The sequence below is a fragment of the Macaca mulatta genome, chromosome 14 (genome assembly GCF_049350105.2).
Source record: "Macaca mulatta isolate MMU2019108-1 chromosome 14, T2T-MMU8v2.0, whole genome shotgun sequence".
In the NCBI taxonomy this organism is placed as follows: Eukaryota; Metazoa; Chordata; class Mammalia; order Primates; family Cercopithecidae; genus Macaca; species Macaca mulatta.
The window spans coordinates 7,334,584-7,354,042 of NC_133419.1; the positions used below are offsets into that span (position 1 = coordinate 7,334,584).

The 19,459-nt window shown below is 55.4% G+C and overlaps 1 protein-coding gene and 1 long non-coding RNA gene across 4 annotated transcripts; one reads left to right on the forward strand and one right to left on the reverse strand.

The window, feature by feature from the left end:
- Positions 1-822: 822 nt before the first annotated feature.
- On the reverse strand, positions 823-18,206 carry RHOD (ras homolog family member D). 3 transcript variants are annotated; one of them, XM_077962091.1, is made up of 6 exons: positions 16,350-16,554; positions 15,932-15,992; positions 7,620-7,707; positions 6,745-6,854; positions 2,919-3,053; positions 823-1,408 (listed from the first exon to the last, which is right to left on the reverse strand). In XM_077962091.1, the coding sequence occupies exons 1-6, from the start codon at positions 16,364-16,366 to the stop codon at positions 1,241-1,243; spliced, it is 579 nt and encodes a 192-aa protein (XP_077818217.1). In that variant the 5' UTR covers positions 16,367-16,554; the 3' UTR covers positions 823-1,240. The 3 variants fall into 3 exon arrangements, with proteins under 3 accessions (XP_077818217.1, XP_014969084.3, XP_014969085.3); XM_015113598.3 differs by lacking the exon at positions 15,932-15,992 and having other exon boundaries at positions 16,350-18,206; XM_015113599.3 differs by lacking the exons at positions 6,745-6,854; positions 7,620-7,707; positions 15,932-15,992 and having other exon boundaries at positions 16,350-16,576.
- On the forward strand, positions 16,586-19,459 carry LOC106993183 (uncharacterized). Its single transcript, XR_001439349.3, has 2 exons — positions 16,586-16,634; positions 19,254-19,459. It is a non-coding gene; the product is annotated as an uncharacterized LOC106993183 (long non-coding RNA).

Here is a 19,459-nt window from a genome sequence, read left to right on the forward strand (position 1 = left end):
TAGTCTGTGATCCATTTCACAGGTGAGGAAGCTGAGGCCCAGAAGAACTTGCCCAAGGTCGTGGAAGCAATAAAGCTGGATTGGATCCAAGCAGTCCCATCCCAGTGCCTAGATGGGGTGGGCTTTTACCTACCTTGGAACGTGTGTGTAAAGCCGCTTTGACACAAGAGGCATAGGCTGGGCGTGGTGGCTCACGGCTGTAATCCCAGCACTTTGGGAGGCCGAGGCGGGTGGATCACGAGGTCAGGAGTTCGAGACCAGCCTGACATAGTGAAACCCCGTTTCTGGCCGGGCGCGGTGGCTCAAGCCTGTAATCCCAGCACTTTGGGAGGCCGAGGCAGGCGGATCACAAGGTCAGGAGATCGAGACCACAGTGAAACCCCGTCTCTACTAAAAATACAAAAAATTAGCCGGGCGCGGTGGCGGGCGCCTGTAGTCCCAGCTACTCAGGAGGCTGAGGCAGGAGAATGGCGTGAACCCAGGAGGCGGAGCTTGCAGTGAGCCGAGATCGCGCCACTGCACTCCAGCCTGGGCAACAGCGTGAGGCTCCGTCTCAAAAAAAAAAAAAAAAAAAAAAAGAAACCCCGTTTCTACTAAAAAAAAATACAAAAATTAGCTGGGCATGGTGGCGCGCGCCTGTAACCCCAGCTACTCAGGAGGCTGAGGCAGGAGAATCGCTTGAACCCAGGAGGCACAGTTTGCAGTGAGCTGAGATTGAGCCACTGCACTCCAGCCTGGGGGACAGAGCGAGACTCGAGACTCTGTCTCAAAAAAAAAAAAAAAAAAAAAAGAAAAGAAAAAAGAAACCAGGCATGACACAAATGACAAGTGATGTCGTTTTCCTTGTTACAGTTACCAGTATGACAGGTGGGATGGGGCCGGGTGTGGGTCCTGGCAGGAGGGACCTAAGAACTTTAGGTCCCTGCAGGTGCAGCCCTGGGAGCAGCCACGAGGGGGCATCAGGCTGCACAGGCGGCTCCAGGATGTCGGTCCGGGACCGGGCGAAGAGGTCAGTGAGTGATTCTCCGGCACAGCAGGATGAGCCCTACATAGGGCAGGTGGGCCCAGGAACCCCCTTTCTCAGTCCAAGACTCCCAGGCCCCAGGGCTTGGCCTTGGTGGCACCCATCTGTTGTGGTGCAGTTCGGCGGTCACAGCCTAGGGGCCGGGTCCAGCCCAGCCAGCTCAGCAGTAGGTCAGCACCCTGCCCCTTCCCGCGCTGCTGGGACGCCCCGAGATGCTCAGGTCACCACGCAAAAGCCCTGGGTAATCCGCCGCCAGAAGTTGTGACCGCGGCTGCTGAGGGCCACTTCGGCCGCCTCCTGGAAGACGGCGTGGACATTGTCATGGAGCCGAGCCGAGCACTCGAGGTAGGCCACCGCGCCAACGGACCTCGCCATCTCCTGGCCCTAGAGGGAGAGGTGGATGGGGCTACTGTGAAGGGGGCAATGGGCAGGCCTCACGTCCTCGCTTCCTTCCCCTGGACAAGAGTGGAAGGTGGGGTCTGCCGAGCACCCATGGCTCCCGTACCCTGGCTTGCCCAAGCGCCCTCATGCACTTTAGCACATTTATTTTTCTTTTCTTCCTTTTCTTTTTTTTTTTTTTTGAGACGGAGTCTTGCTCTGTTGTCCAGGCTGGAGTGCAGTGCAGTGGTGCGATCTTAGCTCACTGCAGCTCCGCCAACCAGGTTCAAGTGATTCTCCTGCCTCAGCCTCCAGAGTAGCTAGGACTACAGGCACCCGCCACCACACCTGGCTAATCTTTTGTAATTTTGGTAGAGACAGGGTCTTGCTCTTTTGCCCTGGCTGGTCTCGAACTCCTGACATCAAGAGATCCACCCGCCTTGGCCTCCCAAGTGCTGCGATTACAGGGATGAGCCAGCACCCCTGGCTTTTTTTTTTTTTTTTGAGACGGGGTCTTGCTCTGTTGCCCAGGCTGGAGTGCAGTGATACAATCTTGGCTCACTGTAACCTCGAACTTCTGGACTCAAGGGATCCTCCCGCCTCACCCTCCCAAGTAGCTGGGACCAGAGGAGCGGCCACCAAGCCCAGCTATTTTTTTTTTACTTTTTTGTAGAGATGGGGTCTCCCTATGTTGCCCAGGCTGGTCTCAAACTCCTGGACTCAAATGATTCTCTAGCCTCGTCCTCCCAAAGTGCTAGGGTTACAGGCATGAGCCATTGTGCCTGGCCTTCATTGTGTTTCTTTTTCTTTTCTTTTCTTTTTTCTTTCTTTCTTTTCTTTTTTTCTGAGACAGAGTCTTGCTCTGTCCTCCAGGCTGGAGTGCAGTGGTGCAATCTCAGCTGACTGCAACTCCGCCAACCGGGTTCAAGTGATTCTCCTGCCTCAGCCTTCAGAGTAGCTGGGACTACAGGCACCCGCCACCACACCACCTGGCTAATTTTTTGTATTTTTGGTAGAGACAGGGTCTCACTATTTTGCCCTGGCTGGTCTCGAACTCTTGACCTCAAGTGATCCACCCACCTTGGCCTCCCAAGTGCTGGGATTACAGGCGTGAGCCACTGTGCCCAGCGAGCCTTCGTTGTGTTTCTTACCTCCATTCTGGGCTGGGCCTCTTTGCCTCTCAAGGCACCAAGAAATGAACTTCCTATGAACCTGGGCGTGTAGCAGAGAGGATCCCACAGTCTGAATATGTGGGCCTCCTCTCTGGGTCTCAGGTTGGTGGTGGAACTGACTCTGATACGCCTACTTCTTTGTTCTCCCTTCTGCCAGTGGAGGCTCCCAGCATATTCTAGGGACCATTTCCAAGTGCTGGAAGTTCCTGACACCAACAGCCTCTAAGACGACCCCAGCTCTGACCTACACCCTGAGCATGCTGGACGCCTAGTGCCACTGAGAGGCATCCAGAGGTCCCCTTAGCCAGTCCTCCCCAACTCCCACCTCAGGCTGGGTTTCCTACCCTGTGGTAGGTCACAGGCTCCAACCCGTTTCTTCGGAGCTTGTTCACCAGTGATTTGTCCTTGCGCAGGTCGGTCTTGCAGCCCACGACGATGATGGGCACCTTCTTGCAGAAATGATTCACTTCTGGGTACCACTGCAGGGGGGCAAGGGGGCATGTATGAGCCCTTGAGAGTTCTGGCCCTCTCAGTGGGCCACTCTCCTGCTCCCCAGCCCGAGCTCTGATATTGATAATCAGTACAGCCAGCATCTAGGGAGAAACTATTTGGTACCAGACTCTCATCTAAGAATTTACACATATGGACCCATTAATTCCCCAAGGCCCGGCAGCAAGTTCATAACCAATCCCACTGTACAGATGCGGTAACTGAGGCACAGAGAGGCGACGTAACTTGGCCTTGGCTGGAAATGGCAGGATTTGAGCCTGGGGGTGGGGCTCAGAGCCCTGCTCCTGCCCTTCTAGAATCCTGCCTCTGCAGGGTAAGGGCCCTCACAGACACCCACTAAACTGAGCAAAACATATAAGGAAATAAGTGATCCTTTAAAATCAAATCCGGAGGCTGGGCGCGGTGGCTCAAGCCTGTAATCCCAGCACTTTGGGAGGCCGAGATGGGCGGATCACGAGGTCAGGAGATCGAGACCATCCTGGCTAACACGGTGAAACCCCGTCTCTACTAAAAAATACAAAAAACTAGCCGGGCGAGGTGGCGGGCATCTGTAGTCCCAGCTACTCGGGAGGCTAAGGCAGGAGAATGGTGTGAACCTGGGAGGCGGAGCTTGTAGTGAGCTGAGATCTGGCCACTGCACTCCAGCCTGGGCGACAGAGCGAGACTCCGTCTCCAAAAAAAAAAAAAATACAAAAAACTAGCCGGGCAAGGTGGCTGGTGCCTGTAGTCCCAGCTACTCTGGAGGCTGAGGCAGGAGAATGGCATGAACCCGGGAGGCAGAGCTTGCAGTGAGCTGAGATCCGGCCACTGCACTCCAGCCTGGGCGACAGAGTGAGACTCCGTCTCAAAACAAGCAAACAAACAACAACAAAAAAAACAAATCCGGGCCAGGTGTGGTGGCTCACGCCTGTAATCCCAGAATTTTGGGAGCCTGAGGCAGATGGATCACCTGAGGTCAGGAGCTCGAGACCAGGCTGGCCAACCTGGTGAAACTCCACCTCTAGTAAAAATACAAAATTTAGGTGGGTGTGATGGTGGGTGCCTGTAATCCCAGCTGCTCGGGAGGCTGAGGCAGGAGAATCGTTTGAACCTGGGCGGCAAAGTTTGCAGTGAGCTGAGATTGCGCCACTGCATTCCAGCCTGGGTGACAGAGTGAAACTCCATTTCAAAATAAATAAATAAATAAGTAAGATAAAAATAAATCAATCAATCCAGGCTGGGCGCGGTGGCTCACGCCTGTAATCCCAGCACTTTGGGAGGCTGAGGCCAGCAGATCACCTGAGGTCAGGAGTTGGAGACCAGCCTGGCCAACAATGGGAAACCCCGTCTCTACTAGAAATACAAAAATTAGCCGGGCATGGTGGCGGCGCCTGTGGTCCCAGCTACTCCAGGGGCTGAGGCAGGAGAATCACTTGAACCCGGGAGGCGGAGGTTGCAGTGAGCTGAGATGGAGCCACTGCACTCCAGCCTGGGCGACAGAGTGAGAATCTGTCTCAAAAATAAATAAATAAATAAAACCACTTACAAAATGGTTGCCGCTGTCTGCCTCAACTGTTTGCCTGGTGGAGGGAGGGCTGCTCTGCGGAATGTGAGGCCACCAGGGCCGAGTTCTTTCAGCCTGGACTACAGCTGGAGAGCCAGGGATCCCGAGGGGGCTTTCTATCTCCAGGAGCACTAAGTCGGCCAGTTCAGGCGTCAAACTTGCCAGATAAAAATTGGCATCAACTGGGCTTGGTGGCTCAAGCCTGTAATCCCAGCTACTCGGGAGGCTGAGGCAGGAGAATCGATTTAACTCGGGAGGTGGAGATTGCAGTGAGCCCAGATTGTACCAGCCTGGGAGACAGAGTGAGACTCCATCTCAAAACAAACAAACATTGGCGTCAAACTACCTCATTCCTGGAAGCAAATGGGGCCTTTGTGGGGTCCCTGGCAGATTCCCTACACCCTACCCATCCACCTAAACTGCCCATGAGGAAGATTTCCTTGGTGGCTCCCACTGAACCCAGCAGTGAATCCTCTGTTTTTTGAGACAGAGTCTAGCTCTGTTGCCCAGGCTGGAGTGCAGTGGTGCAATGTCGGCTCACTGCAACCTCCACCTCCCGTGTTCAAGCAATTCTCCTGCCTCAGCCTCCCAAGTAGCTGGGGTTATAGGCATGTGCCACCACACCCGGCTAATTTTTGTAGTTTTAGTAGCGATGGGGTTTCACCATGTTGGTCAGGCTGGTCTCAAACTTCTGACCTCAAATGATCCGCCCTCCTCGGCCTCCCAAAGTGCTGGGATTACAAGGCGTGAGCCACCGCGCCCGGCCTCCACTAGTGGATCCTCAGCCCTGCTCCTACCAATCCCTCGATAGCCCTGACCCTGGGCATCACTCCCTCCTACCTGACTGAGCCTGCAGTTCACCCCAGGACCCCACTCTCCTGGCTCTCCTAGGTCTTATGGGGCCTTGCCCTCCTCCTTCTCTCCCTGGGCTTCAGCCTTTCCTCCCCTCTAGCTACTCTCCCTCACCGGGCAGCCTCCCCCAGGCTTTACTGCACCTGTAGCTTATAAATATGCGGCTGCATTGAGGCTGCCCAGCCGGACTGCCTGCTAGGAGGAACTGCAGACGCATGCCTGGCACTGCCTGCCGGACACCTCCACTAGGATGTCCCACTCCGGTCCCCAGCTTGCTCCTTCTCATCCTGGCCAAGGGCAACTCCACCTTCCAGCTGCTCTGGTAAAAACTCCTCCCTCCCACCCACATCCAATCCAACAGGAAACCCCGATCATGAGCAAACTCCGCCTTCCAGACCGATTCAGAATGAACCTCCTTCTTGTCACTCCACCCTGGTCCCAGGCACCACCATCTCTCCTGGTCCCCAATGCCCAAACAGCACCAGAACAAATGTGCTCAATCATTTGTTCTGAATGAATGGGCAGGGCAGCCTGCCAGGGTTCAAATCCCAGTGTTACCACTTTAATAGATGTGTATCTTTGGATGAGTGACTGGATCCGGGAATAATAACACTCCATAAGGCTGGCCAGGGGAGTAAATGAGTAAATACATGCAAGTACCCAGAACAGTGCCTGGCACATGGTCAGTCCTTAAAATTGTCGCCATTGTTGTCGCTGTTGCTGCAAATACTGTCGTGGGCTGTACCCTGCAGAAACTCGGAGGCCCTGGCAGCAGTGGGTGAGGGGCTGTGCCATGGCTAAAGGCAGCTGGAGCAGAGGAATTCAAGGGGCCACATCCCTGATATCCATGACTAGCCTCTGAGAACCAGCAGCCACGCAGAGCTGCCGCACTCTGACTTCACGGTTCGTGCACCTCGGGCAGGCACAGGCTGGGGAGATGCAGGAGCCTCTGGGTCACCCAGCAACCTCAGGCAGAGCCGCAGTGGGAAGAGCCACAGTGTTCAGAGTCTGCAGCATAGGGTAGGCAAGGAGCACTGTACTGGGAGTCAGAAAGGCAGATGCTGCCACCAAATCCCTGTGCCAGAGACCCTGGGCAAGCCACTGCCCCACTCTGGGCTTCAGTTTCCCCATATATACACCAAAGGCTCTGGAATCAGTATCATTTTGGGCCTGCCACGCTCTGACAGTCAGTTGGATCAAGGGTGGGTGGCAGAGTGGAGTGGCCTTGCTATGGGGGCTATGCCTCCCTGTCCCCTGATACCTACCCGGTTAAAGACGTTGTCAAAGCTGTTCGGGCTGGTGACATCAAAGCAGAGCAGCAGGACACTGGCGTCAGGGTAGAACAGGGGCCGCAGGCGGTCATAGTCGTCTTGCCCTGGGCAGAGTGGGGGTGGTCACTGCCTTCAGGGCTCCTGGCCCCTGTCAGCACCGCCCCGATGTCAGGAGGTCACCCCATCAGATGGGGAGCTTCTGGGGACAGGGCCTAGTTTTTTGCCTCAGAGTCTGGCACAAATTTGGCTCTGAGGTGGCTATTCCATGTGAGTGCGCCCTTGGGGCAGTGCTCACCTCTGCCTGTGGGGTGTCTGGAAGGGATGGCGGGCAAGGCAGAGGCCAGGCCTGGCACCACCTGGAGGAACTGGGGCCGACTGCTCAGAAGCCGGCTTTGCTCTGAGCTTAGGAGTGAGAAATAAGGGGTAGGTGGGAACCTGGCAAAGACATCTTAACCCGTCCAACTAAGAGGGCTGCTGGGATGCCCTGAGTTTAGCTCAGAGCTCACCCTGGTATAGGCAAGGTCAGGAGGCTGGAGGGCAGAGGCCATGGACAGGCAGATCCTACAGAAGCTAAAAGCAGGGTGGAGCGCTCAGAAGGCCAGGAACAGTCCTGAAAGCAAAGTGCTGGATTCCCGCTTGCCTCCAAGACGTAGTGGGCAGCCCTGGGGTGCTGGGGGTGCTGGGGGTGCAGGTGGACACGGCTGCAGAGGCAAAGAGGGCTCAGACTCCTGGGCCCACTCCTGGCCCGCGCCTGTCCCTGGGAGACTGGCTGGCCTCCCTGGTTCAGAAGGAAGCAGAGCGGAATCTGTCCCAGGCATCTGGGGCCCACGGAAGCCCCTCCCACCCTGCCCCTGCCCCAGCACACCCACCTGCTGTGTCCCAGATGTGGAGGTGCACAGGTCTGCCTTTCACTTGCAGGTTGACCATGTACCGCTCAAACACAGTGGGGGTGTAGCTCTGAGGAGAAGCAGGGCAGGGGGAGGCTGTGAGGAGGCTTTGAGAGGCGTTGGGGACTTGGTCTGTCCACAGCGCTGCCCCTGTCTTGGGAGTCAGTGGAGTGTAGTTGTTTGTGAGAAGCCTCCTCCTTGACCTGCCTGGGGTGCTGGTCCAGAGCCTGTCTGCTTTTGCAAAGTCCTGAACCTCCCGAGCTTTGTTCTCAGTCGTGAAATGGGAATATTGAAAGTCCCTACCAGCCCGGCGCCATGGCTGACCCCTGTAATCCCAGCACTTTGGGAGGCTGAGGTGGGCCTTGAGACCAGGAGTTCGAGACCAGCCTGGCCAACATGGTGAAACCCTGTCTCTACTAAAAATACAAAAATTAGCCAGCCGTGGTGGCACATGCCTGTAATCCCAGCTACTTGGGAGGCTAAGGCAGGGGAATCGCTTGAACCCAGGAGGTGGATGTTGCAGTGAGCCGAGATAGCTCCATTGCACTCCGGCCTGGGTGACAGAGTGGGACTCCGTCTCAAAAAAAAAAAAGTCCCTACCACAGTGCCGCTATAAGGATTCAGTGAGATATTCCATGCAGAGCCCTTAGCTCAGGGCCTGGCATAAAATAAGCACATCTACATGCCAGCTACTGTTATTTTTATCATTGCCCTCTGGATGGGGGCAGGGGACTCCCAGTTTTCCTTTTTTTCACAGACAGGGTCTCCCTGTGTTTCCCAGGCTGGAGTGCAGCAGCTATTCACAAGCACCATAGCTCACTGTAGCCCCAAATTCCTGGGCTCACGCAATCCTCCTGCCTCTGCCTCCCAAGAACTGGGACCACAGGCACATGCTAGTGGGACTCCCATTTCTGAGCCTTCATTCATGTCGTCCCCCCTTCCTAGAACACCATTAACCTACATGTTTATTCATGCCTTGCTTTGTTCGTTTGTTCATTCATCTATTCATTCAGCAGCATTAGCACCTTCTCTAGGCCCAATTCCGGACACTGGGAAGCAGGCAACAAAAGACTCAATCCCTGCCCTGGGGAACTCGCACCTTTTTGGGGTTCCTTCTTTGCCTCTCAACCTCTCACAATCCAAACAAGACCCCTATTAAATGCTACCTTCACCTTTCTGGGATGCCTTTCCTGATCCCTTACCAGAATGCCCCAATGCACCTTCCACCTTTTTTTTTTCTTTTCTGTTTTTGAGACAGTCTTACTCTATCGCCCAGGCTGCAGTGCAATGGTGTGATCTTGGCTCACTGCAACCTCCACCTCCCAGGTTCAAGGGATTCTCCTGCCTCAGCCTCCCGAGTAGCTGGGACTACAGACACACGCCACCATGCCCGGCTAAGTTTTGTATTTTTAGTAGAGATAGGGTTTCACCATGTTGGTCAGGCTGGTCTTGAACTCCTGACTTCATGATCCACCCACTTCGGCCTCCCAAAGTGCTGGGATTACAGGCGTGAGCCACCGCACCCGGGCTTTTTTTTTTTTTTTTTTGAGAGAGAGTCCTGCTCTGTCATCTAGGCTGGAGTACAATGGCGTGATCTCTTGGTCACTGCACCCTCTGCCTCCTGGGTTCAAATGATTCTTCTGCCTCAGCCTTGAGAGTAGCTGGGATTACAAGCACACACCAGCACACCCAGGTAATTTTTGTATTTTTAGTAGAGATGGGGTTTCACAATATTAGCCAGGCTGGTCTTGAACTCCTGGACTCAAGTGATCCACCCACCTCGGCCTCCCAAAGTGCTGGGATTATAGGTATGAGCCAGCACGCCCTGCCTTTCTTTTTCTTTTTTTTTTTTTAAATAGGGTCTCACTCTGTCACCCAGGCAGTGCAGTGGCGCAATCTTGACTCACTGCAACCTCTGTCTCCCAGGCTCAAGTGATTCTCCTACCTCAGCCTCCTGAGTAGCTGGGATTACAGGTGTGGGCCACCATGCCTGGCTAATTTTTCTTTTTCTTTTATCGTAGAGACAGGGTTTTGCCATGTTGCCCAGGCTGGTCTCAAACTCCTGAACTCAAGCAATCAACCCACCTTAACCTCCCAAACTAATTTTTTGTATTTTTTGTAGAGATGGGGTCTTGCTATGTTGCCCAGGCTGGTCTTGAACTCCTGGACTCACACGATCCACCTGCCTTGGCCTCCCAAAGTGCTGGGATTACGGGTGTGAGCCACCACTCCCAGACCAGTGTCCCATGTTTGGGCCTTTCTTCTTTGTCCTGCCTGGGCTTGGGAGGAGGTCGCCCAGGACAGAGGCCCCTTATTCCAGCCTTGCCCAGCCTAAGCTCACTGCCTTTCCATGAAGGTGAGATGAACGGGCAACAGGCCAGGTTTTGTACACAGATGAAAATGCAGGAATGAAGAGGGAGCTTTTGAAAGATGGGTTTGCAAAACTCTGCCACAACCTGTGCCCTCTGTTCCAAGGGGCATGCTGGGCTGCCTGCTGTTAGGTCCCTAACCCTGGACTGCCTGCTCAGGGCTGGTTGGTACGGCCACAGTCAGGGGGGTCCTATCCTACTCCCTTCCCATGCCAGGTGGGGCCCCCACCTGCCCATGACTCAGGAGAATTTCACGCCTGCCCGCCTGCCTGCCTGCCCGCTGGCCCTCTGAGTCAGGCCCTGACCAGCTGGGAGGGGCAGCACCTGAGCAGTGGGTCAGCACCATCCTCCAGGGAAGCTGCAGGGAGTGGGGTGGGGAGAAAGGCAGGTCTCAGAGTGGGCAGCTGGGGAAGATGGAAAAGTTGGGATAGCCTTGAGGTAAGGGCTGGCCCCACCCCAGACTCTAGACATGCTGTCACTCCTTCTACCAAGAGGAACCAACAGGAAGAGACAAGGGCGTCACCTACCTCTCCATCCCCCCTTGCCCACTCAGAGTGCCCTCCCTCAGGCCCTTTGCCTGGTGGGGGCAGTGTGACCTGGTAGCTAGGAGCACTAGCTTTAGGTTTAGATGTGCCTGGCTTAAGACCCAGCTCCGGCACTCACCAGCTATGTGTCCTTAGGGCAGTCTCCTCACTGGTTAAAGGGGAAGAGTGTCACGCCATGATGTGGGAGGGAGGATGGACTGGCAGATGAGGCCCCAGCATAAATGCTCACCACCGGGAAAGCTGGTGGCCAGGAGCAGTGTCCACAAGAGCCCCCATCCGTCCTTCCAGGTGGTGACACTTTCTCCAGTGATATGGATTGGCTGTGTGTCCCCACACAAATCTCATCTCGAATTGTAATGCCCACGTGTCGAGGGAAGGATCTGGTGGGAGGTGATTGAATCGTGAAGGTGGTTTCCCCCATGCTGTTCTTGGGATAGTGAGGGAGATTTTTCTTTTTTTGACGGAGCCAGGCTGGAGTGCAGTAGTGCGATCTTGCTCACTGCAGCCTCTGCCTCCTGGGTTCAAGTGATTCTCCTGCCTCCACCTCCTGAGTAGCTGAGATTACACGTGTGTCACCACACCTGGCTAATTTTTGTTTTTTTGTTTTTTTTGAGATGGAGTATCGCTCTTGTTGCCCAGGCTGGAGTACAATAGCAGGATCTCTGCTTACCGCAACCTCCGCCTCCCACGTTCAAGCGATTCTCCTGCCTCAGCCTCCTGAGTAGCTGAGATTACATACATGTGCCACCATGCCTGGCTAATTTTGTATTTTTAGTAGAGACAGGGTTTCTCCACGTTGGTCAGGCTGGTCTCGAACTTCCGACCTCAGGTGATCCACCCGCCTTGGCCTCCCAAAGGGCTGGGATCACAGGCGTGAGCCACTGTGCCCAGCCTAATTTTTGTACTTTTAGTAGAGATGGGGTTTTACAATATTGGCCAGGCTGGACTCGAACTCTTGACCTCAAGTGATCTGCCCACCTCGGCCTCCCAAAGAGCAGGGATTACAGATGTGAGCCACCATGCTTGGCCAACAGTGAGGACGTTCTTACGAGACCTGATGGTTCAAAAGTGTGGTGCTTCCCCCTTCTCTCTTTCTGTCTCCTGCTGCCACGTAAGAAGTGCCTTGGTTCCACTTCACCTTCCACCATGATTATAGGTTTGCTGAGGCCTCGCCAGCCATGTAGAGCTGTGAGTCAATTAAACCTCTTTTCTTTTCTTTTCTTTTTTTTTTTTTTTTTTTTTTTTGAGACGGAGTCTCGCTCTGTCACCCAGGCTGGAGTGCAGTGGCACTATCTCAGCTCACTGCAACCACCACCTTCCAGGTTCAAGTGATTCTCTCGCCTCAGCCTCCCAAGTAGCTGGGATTATAGGTGCTTGCCACCACGCCCAGCTAATTTTTGTATTTTTAGTAGAGACGGGGTTTCGCCATGTTGGCTAGGCTGGTCTCAAACTCCTGACCTCAGGTGATCCGCTTGCCTCGGCCTCCCAAAGTGCTGGGATTACAGGCGTGAGCCACCGTGCCCCGCCAACCTCTTTTCTTTATAAATTACCCAGTCTCAGGTAGTTCTTTATAGCAGTGTGAAAATGGACTAATACCCCCAGCCCCTCCCCAGCTTCTGACCTTTGTCCTAGAGTAGGGGCCTCTCATTGTGAAGGGCACTGGTGCCCTTGCAGCTGAGCTCCCAGCTTGACCACCCACTAAGTCACCTTCTTGATCTGAGCTGCAGGGCAGCCTGCTGGGAATCTCTTGGGAAACATGTTTCAGTGCTTTGCAAATGCCCATGGTAATGACACCACCACCCACCATTCTCTAAGGATCTGTGCGTGGCTGTGTACTGGCGCCGCCTCTGATCCTGGCAAGCTTGGAACATCAGTACAATCTTCACTTTCTGATGATGTTCAGAGAGAGGAAATGACTTGTTCAAGGTGACACACTGAACAGCTGGCTAGTGACAGAGCTAGGTCTTTCTGGCTGCAGAGGCCACGCTCTGTCCCCAGCCACCTGCCTTTCCTGAGGTTACCAACTCCAGTTCCTGGAGGCAGAAAGGGGCAGGGTTTCCCCTCTGGCTTGTAACTGTCACAGCCCTTTCCCCCACTCGGGAGGTCATCCTAGAGACTCTGTCTATACCTTCTGTTGTGTTGTTCTTTTTTTTTTTTTTTTTTTTTTTGAGACGGAGTCTCTCTCTGTCACCCAGGCTGGAGTGCAGTGGCCGGATCTCAGCTCACTGCAAGCTCCGCCTCCCGGGTTCACGCCATTCTCCTGCCTCAGCCTCCCAAGTAGCTGGGACTACAGGCGCCTGCCACCTCGCCCGGCTAGTGTTTTGTATTTTTTTTTTTTTAGTAGAGACGGGGTTTCACCAGGTTAGCCAGGATGGTCTCGATCTCCTGACCTTGTGATCCGCCCATCTCGGCCTCCTGTGTTGTTCTTTGACCCCCAGGCAGGGTCACCCTCTGTCCATGGGACCAATGGCACCTAACCTTATCTGTTAGGCCGTCCTCAGCCAGAAAAGAAGGGCTGAGCCTGTGCTGGACCAGGACAGAGATGACTCAGGTTCGGGTCTGCCCTCCAGGGGCTCACAGACAGAAAATGGATCATTACCAAGATAGGGGACCTGGGCAAAGGGGAGTGTCGGGGTATCCCTAGTTAGGACACCCATGGGAGTCTAAGTGCGAACAAGGAAGGACTCAGAGGGCTCTAGCCAGCAGGGCCGGGTGCTCTTCACCGCCTCCTATCCCCATGCTGGTGTGGGGGCTGCTAGGCTTTGAACCTGTGGGAATGGTTGCAGCCCCAAATGCCAGCCAGGACTGGGCAGAGGCTGGCAGGCCAGCCTGGGGCTCCCCCCTGTTCTAGGAGTTCTCTCTACCTTGCCCTCCCCTGCTGCTCTGAACCCAGGGTTGGGCCACAGCCGGATGAGGGTCACGGAGGTCCCTCCAAATCCTCAGGCTGCTCTCAGCCCTTTGCTGTGTGCAGGAAGTCTGGGAGATGGGACTCCAGCCTCCTGGCTGCTGGCCCCTTGGGCTTCAAGGGCTGCCTGGAGGAAGAGTCTGGTGCTAGAGACAGGGGCAGGAGGAGGCTGGGTCCAGCAGGCAGATCACTGGGGGCTGTGGAGAAGGCCCTGGTAGGGAGTGGGAAGACCAGGGGTCTAGATCAGTGCTGCCCCCACTGAGCCATGTGCCCCCAGGCAAGCCTCTGGGCTCTGGAGTCAGTTTTCCCATCTGCAAAATGAACCCTTTCCAGCTCTTGCACATTGTGGGATATATATATATATATAAAATTTTTTTTTTTTTTTGAGACAGAGTCTCACTCGGTTGTCCCCGAGCTAGAGTGCAGTGGAGTGATCTTGGTTCACTGCAACCTCCGCCTCCTGAATTCAAGCGATTCTCCTGCCTCAGCTTCCCGAGTAGCTGGGATTACAGGCGTGTGCCACTATGCCCGGGTACTTTTTTTTGTATTTTTGGTAGACACGGGGTTTCACCATGTTGGCCAGGCTGGTCTTGAACTCCTGACCTCAGCTGATCCACCCGCCTTGGCCTCCCAGAGAGCTGGGATTACAGGCATGAGCCACCGCGCCTGGCCCATTGCGGGCTCTTTAAAAGAAGAGGACTCTCCTGCTCCAGGGCCCGCAGACAGGGGAAGAGCCTGGACAAATCCGGCCCATTTTCCTGGTGACAAGCATGCCCTCCCCCCATTTCCGGCCTGCCCCAGCATGTCCCTCAAAGCATTCACATCTTATCAACTGCAAGACGCCCATTTCCACGTCAGAACTGCTCTGAAGCTGGGATGGTCTCACCATCAAGGACATTTCAGAGCTGGTGGTGAGGCACCAGCCCTCCAGCCCCCGCCCATCAGGTGCCTTCCCCTGGGCCTGGGCCACCTGTCCCTGTGTAGTGCTCTTCCCTGGGTGCCCTCATTGTTGGGTTCCCATGGGCAGCATCCAGAAACATGTTTCCCCCAACTTAAAAAAAAGTATGACTGATCAAAGGAGGTGACATGAGCTCCACAAGCCACTAAACAAAAGTGACTCAATGCCACTGCAGCAGAAAGCCATGGCGGGGCCCAATACAGCCCGGGGGTCACAGCCAAGGGTGGGAGACAGGCAGGACATCATCGTGATAAGAACTACAGTGTGATAAGAACCAGGGTAGGCCCGACCCGTCCTGCTTGTGCTCAGATGCCCCAGCACCTGTACAACCCCAGGGGTTTTGAGGATGCTGGGAAGAAAAGAAGGAAGAATGCCAGTTGCGGTGGCTTAAGCTGGTATTTCCAGCACTTTGGGAGGCTGAGGCGGGCAGATCGCTTGAGGCCAGGAGTTCGAGACCAGCCTGATCAATAAGGCAAAACCCCGTCTCTACTAAAAATAAAAAAATTGGCCAGGCGAGGTGGCTCACACCTGTAATCCCAGCACTTTGGGAGGCCAAGGTGGGCGGATCACGAGGTCAAGAGATGGAGACCATTCTGGCCAACATGGTGAAATGCTGTCTCTACTAAAAAAAATACAAAAATTAGCTGGGCACGGTAGCACGCACCTGTAGTCCCAGCTACTCGGGAGGCTGAGGTGGGAGAATCACTTGAACCTGGGAGGCGGAGGTTGCAGTGAGTCGAGATTGCTCCACTGCACTCTAGCCTGGGTGATAGAGCGAGACTCCGTCTCAAAAATAAAATAATAAAAAAAATTAGCCAGGCGTGGTGTTGGGTGCCTACAATCCCAGCTTCTCAGGGGGCTGAGGCAAGAGAATCACTTGAGCCGGAGAGGCGGAGGTTGCAGTGAGCCGAGACTGTGCCAATATCACTCCAGCCTGGGTGACAGTGAGACTCTGTCTCAAAAAAAAAAAAAAAAAAAAAAAAGAGATGCTGGGAGCAACTCCATGGACTCCCAGGACAACAGAGCTGAGAGGTGGCAGAGCAGGGGCCACCTGGTGCCTGTGGAGTCTGCCTGGGCAGTCAGCATGTCAGGAAGGATTAACAGTGGGCATGCCTACAGCGCCAAGGACGTGCCAGGTACCGCACCGGAGCTACCTATCAGCCTTCCCTGGGCTCCACCTCACCACCGCCCTACAGTCCCTCTACCCCATGGGGTTGTTGTGAGGAAACTGAGGCTCAGAGAAGCTAAGCAGGTTACAAAAGGGCACGGGGCTCATAAGAGGAGAGCAGAGACGCGGTCCCAGCAGCTGAGGCTACAGCTGGTGTGCTCTGACCCTCCAAGGAAGAGCCCATGGCACATGCATTCCAGCGGCAAGAGCTGGAGGGGAGAATATGTTTCCCAAGAGTGACATGTGCCAACTCTCCGTGAGTACTTCCTGTGCGCAGCCCGGGGCTGAGTGCTTGACGTCTATTAACTCACTGTCACAGTGACCCTGTGCGGTGGGCGCTGTCACTCACCTGTGATGTAGTTAGGGACACGGGCACAGCGGGGTTAGGGGACGCTCGCAAGGGCACACAGCTGTAAGTGGCAAAGCCATAATTTTAACCTAGGCAGTCTGGCTCCCAAGCCCTCAGGCCCTCTTGGCGGAATTGTGCGGCCAAGTGCTGTCTTAGGATCTTGTGTGCACCCAGGTCGCCTCACTCGGTCCTTGTGACACCCCTCCCCGGTAGGTGCCATTCCTCCCGCTTTACAGATAACATCACTGAGGCCTTCATTCCCACTGGCTGGGGGAGAAGAACTCTGCCCTGGACTCCAGGCCCCGCTGGGAGACCCCTCGGAGGCCGGGGCAGACGCACAGCCTGGGCCGTCCGGCACGGACCTGCACACCCGGGCGCGGGAGCGGAACCGGGCGAGGCGGAGACGCCGGGCACTCACCTCGGGGAAGGCCCCATCGGCGAAGACCATCAGCAGCGACGTCTTCCCGCAGCCGCCGTCGCCCACCAGGACCACCTTGACCGACCGCACGCCTGGTGGCGCCTCCTCGCCCGCGGCCTGGGCCGCCGTCATCCCGGGGTCGGGCGCGGAGAGGGCGGGCGGGCGGCTGCAGCGCAGGGACCCAGACTGCGCGGGGCCGGCCCGGCGGGGCAGGCCCGGCGGGGCAGGAATGTGGAAGGGGCGGGGCGGCGGGAGGAAGTGCGAGCCGGGCGCCCCGAGAGCCAGGTGAGACGCCCGGGCGGCTGGGCTGGGGCCCTTCCTCTCAAGGCCGTCTAGGTCCTTGAAGAAACGCTGCCCGAACACCTACTGTGAGCGGGCCGCGCTGGGGCCATGGGAGGTCGGAAGGGAGAAGACAAACAGCGGGACCATGACAGTGTGGGCGGGGGTGTGCTCACGGGCTGGGTCCCAGATCCCAGGCAGGAGCCAGTGACCTTTACTGAATGAGTGAATGAATGGTGCATTTCCCCAGGGGGCTTAGGACGGAGCACAACACAGGCGTTTCATGCCAGGTGGGAAGCGGATGACCCCCTTCACTGGCCCTACCAGGCCTGGCCTGCCTCCCTCCGCCAGCACCAGGAAGTTTTGCTGAAGGTGGGCAGCCACCTGACACCCTGGCTGGCCACGATCTAGGGAAAGAGATGGAACCTTCCCTCTATAAAGTGTGTTTCTTATTATTGCACCATGAGACGTCCTCCTGGTGCCCAAGGGCCTGGGGACCCTGAACTGTTCAAGATAAAATCTAGGCCCTGCCTTGAGAAGCCCACAGCCTAGAATAGTAGACAGGCAGGACATCAGTGTGATCAGAACTACAACGGGGGTAGGGACAGGCAGCGGGACAGGAGTAGGGGAAAGGAGCTCCTCGCCCAGGTTGAGTGAGTCAGGAAGCCCTTCAGAGTCTTGAGGAAAAAGTGAGACACAGTCAGATGGGGGAGGGAGAAGGTGTTCCACAGGAGAGAGCGGCAGGGGCGAGGCTGTGGAGGCCGGAGCAGAATGCTGCCCCCCTGCCCCCGCAGAGGGTGAGTCTCCCTTGCACAGTGGTGCAGCAAGAGGAGCTGGTGCTTGCCCAGTGGAGCACTTTGGATGCCAGCAGTAAATCCAGCATTGGACTGGGAACTCATTGTCACCTGATCCCTCCACTTCTCCTAATGGCCAGAGTTGAAATCTTTTAAAAATGGGCACAAGGCTTTGGGAGGCCGAGATGGGCGGATCACAAGGTCAGGAGATCGAGACCATCCTGGCTAACCCGGTGAAACCCCGTCTCTACTAAAAAATACAAAAAACTAGCCGGGCGAGGTGGCGAGCGCCTGTAGTCCCAGCTACTCGGGAGGCTGAGGCAGGAGAATGGCGTGAACCCGGGAGGCGGAGCTTGCAGTGAGCTGAGATCCGGCCACTGCACTCCAGCCTGGGTGACAGAGTGAGACTCCGTCTCAAAAAAAAAAAAAAAAAAAATTGGGCACAAGGGTCTTCCCAGATCTTGAACTGAGTGTTTATACTGAAACTTAAAAGAATAGGGGGCAGACATCATTAGGTTACCCCCAATTTATGCTGGTCATGACATCACCCCTTATGGAGTTCCAAGTCAGGCACGTGAAAATGCACCTTCAACCTCCTTTAAACTTACTGTGGTCTAAAGAGGCAGCCAGGGCAAGAGTCACTACGTGGAGAAGCAGAGTCCAGCTCCTTAACTCCTCTGCCTGGCTCCAGGCTGTGGTCCACAGGCTGGATGGAGCCCCACTTGGAGGGAAGGAGCCTCCCCAGGACAGCTCTGCCTTCCAGGTGCCCCTTCCTCCCCGAAACTGCCATAGGGCTGGGCAGTGACTTGACACCGGGCTGGGCAGGTAGCTCCTGAGCAGGGCTCCCCGCCCCAAGGAGTGGTGAGAGGGGCCCCACCCCCTCGGATCAGCTGTCAGCGTCATCCTCCCCATTGCTGTTGTCATCAGGCCTTGGGTGGCAAGGCTGGAAGGCAGGTGGGGCCAGACTGGGGGTGGAGGGAGCCGAGAGTCAGGCAGAGGCGTTTGGCCTTGGTTGCTATAGGGATAATCTCTGTAATGACACACTTGATGTCTGTCATGCTGTACAGTTTCACTGAACATTTCCTAATAATAACAGCACCCATTAATGGATTGCAAGCCACATGTAGGCACTGTTCCCTAGGAGGTAGGGACTCTTAGCTCCATTTCACAGATGAGGAGCCTGAGACCCAGAGAGGCTAAGTTGTTGACTAAGATCCACAACTAGTAAGAGGCTGAACTAGAATTTGGATCCAGGTGTGACCCCAAAGCCAGGCTGTCTCCCTCCATCACACCTCATCTGTGCAATTGCAATTTTGTTCAGCTCTCAGACCATGACGTCAACCAAGCAGATGACCTGCTTCCCCTCATTTTACAGATTTGGGAACTGAACCTCCGAGAGAGGCAGAGGGGTGTCTTAGGCCAGCAGGACACAGCCAGGATTCGATCTGCCCCAGCCTCACCGCCCCTGAGCCCCCCACCCCCCACTATGCTTACGCTCTTGCAAGAGGGAACTTAGTCACCAGGCCACAGAAATTGGCTCTAGTCGGCAGGGAATGTCCCTGAATCTCAGACATTTGTGGACCTGGGACTGTACTGTTTTCCTGGAATTTATTTTTAGAGTGGTGGACCAGGTCACACAGTCTGCCTGGCCAGGGTACTGTTTACTGTTTTTAGTGTTTACTGAGGCTTCTCAGGACTTGCAACCTGTGGGTGACTTAGGCCCTTTTAGGCCCCACCAACCCCAGGCCCAGATCTGTGGGGAGCCCAGCACCGTGGCCTGCTGCCCTGAACCCTTCAAGGGCAAGAGTCAAGGCTCACTTGTACCCCCTAGAGGAGTGCCTCTCTCGGGCTGGCACCCAGCTGTGGCTCAGGATGGTATGTCCAGTTGATCGCCTGGCCAGACAAACCAAAAGGACAAGGAGGAGAAGAGCAGAGTGAGGAAGAGAGGAAGGAAAGAAGGAAGGATGGACGGAAGAGGGGCTGACTTACAAGAAGAAACAAAGTGAAGAAATGAATAAAAGAACAAATGCTTGCATT

Bases quoted from the DNA above. Each gene is read 5' to 3' on its own strand.
- RHOD (XM_015113598.3), bottom strand. From the start codon at position 16,481: ATGACGGCGGCCCAGGCCGCGGGCGAGGAGGCGCCACCAGGCGTGCGG. The intron at 6,855-7,619 runs GTGGGTGTGCTG...CACTCTGCCCAG, and splicing joins CCACATCTGGGACACAGCAG to GGCAAGACGACTATGACCGC. The intron at 1,409-2,918 runs GTAGGAAACCCA...CTCTCCCTCTAG, and splicing joins AGCCTGTGACCTACCACAGG to GGCCAGGAGATGGCGAGGTC.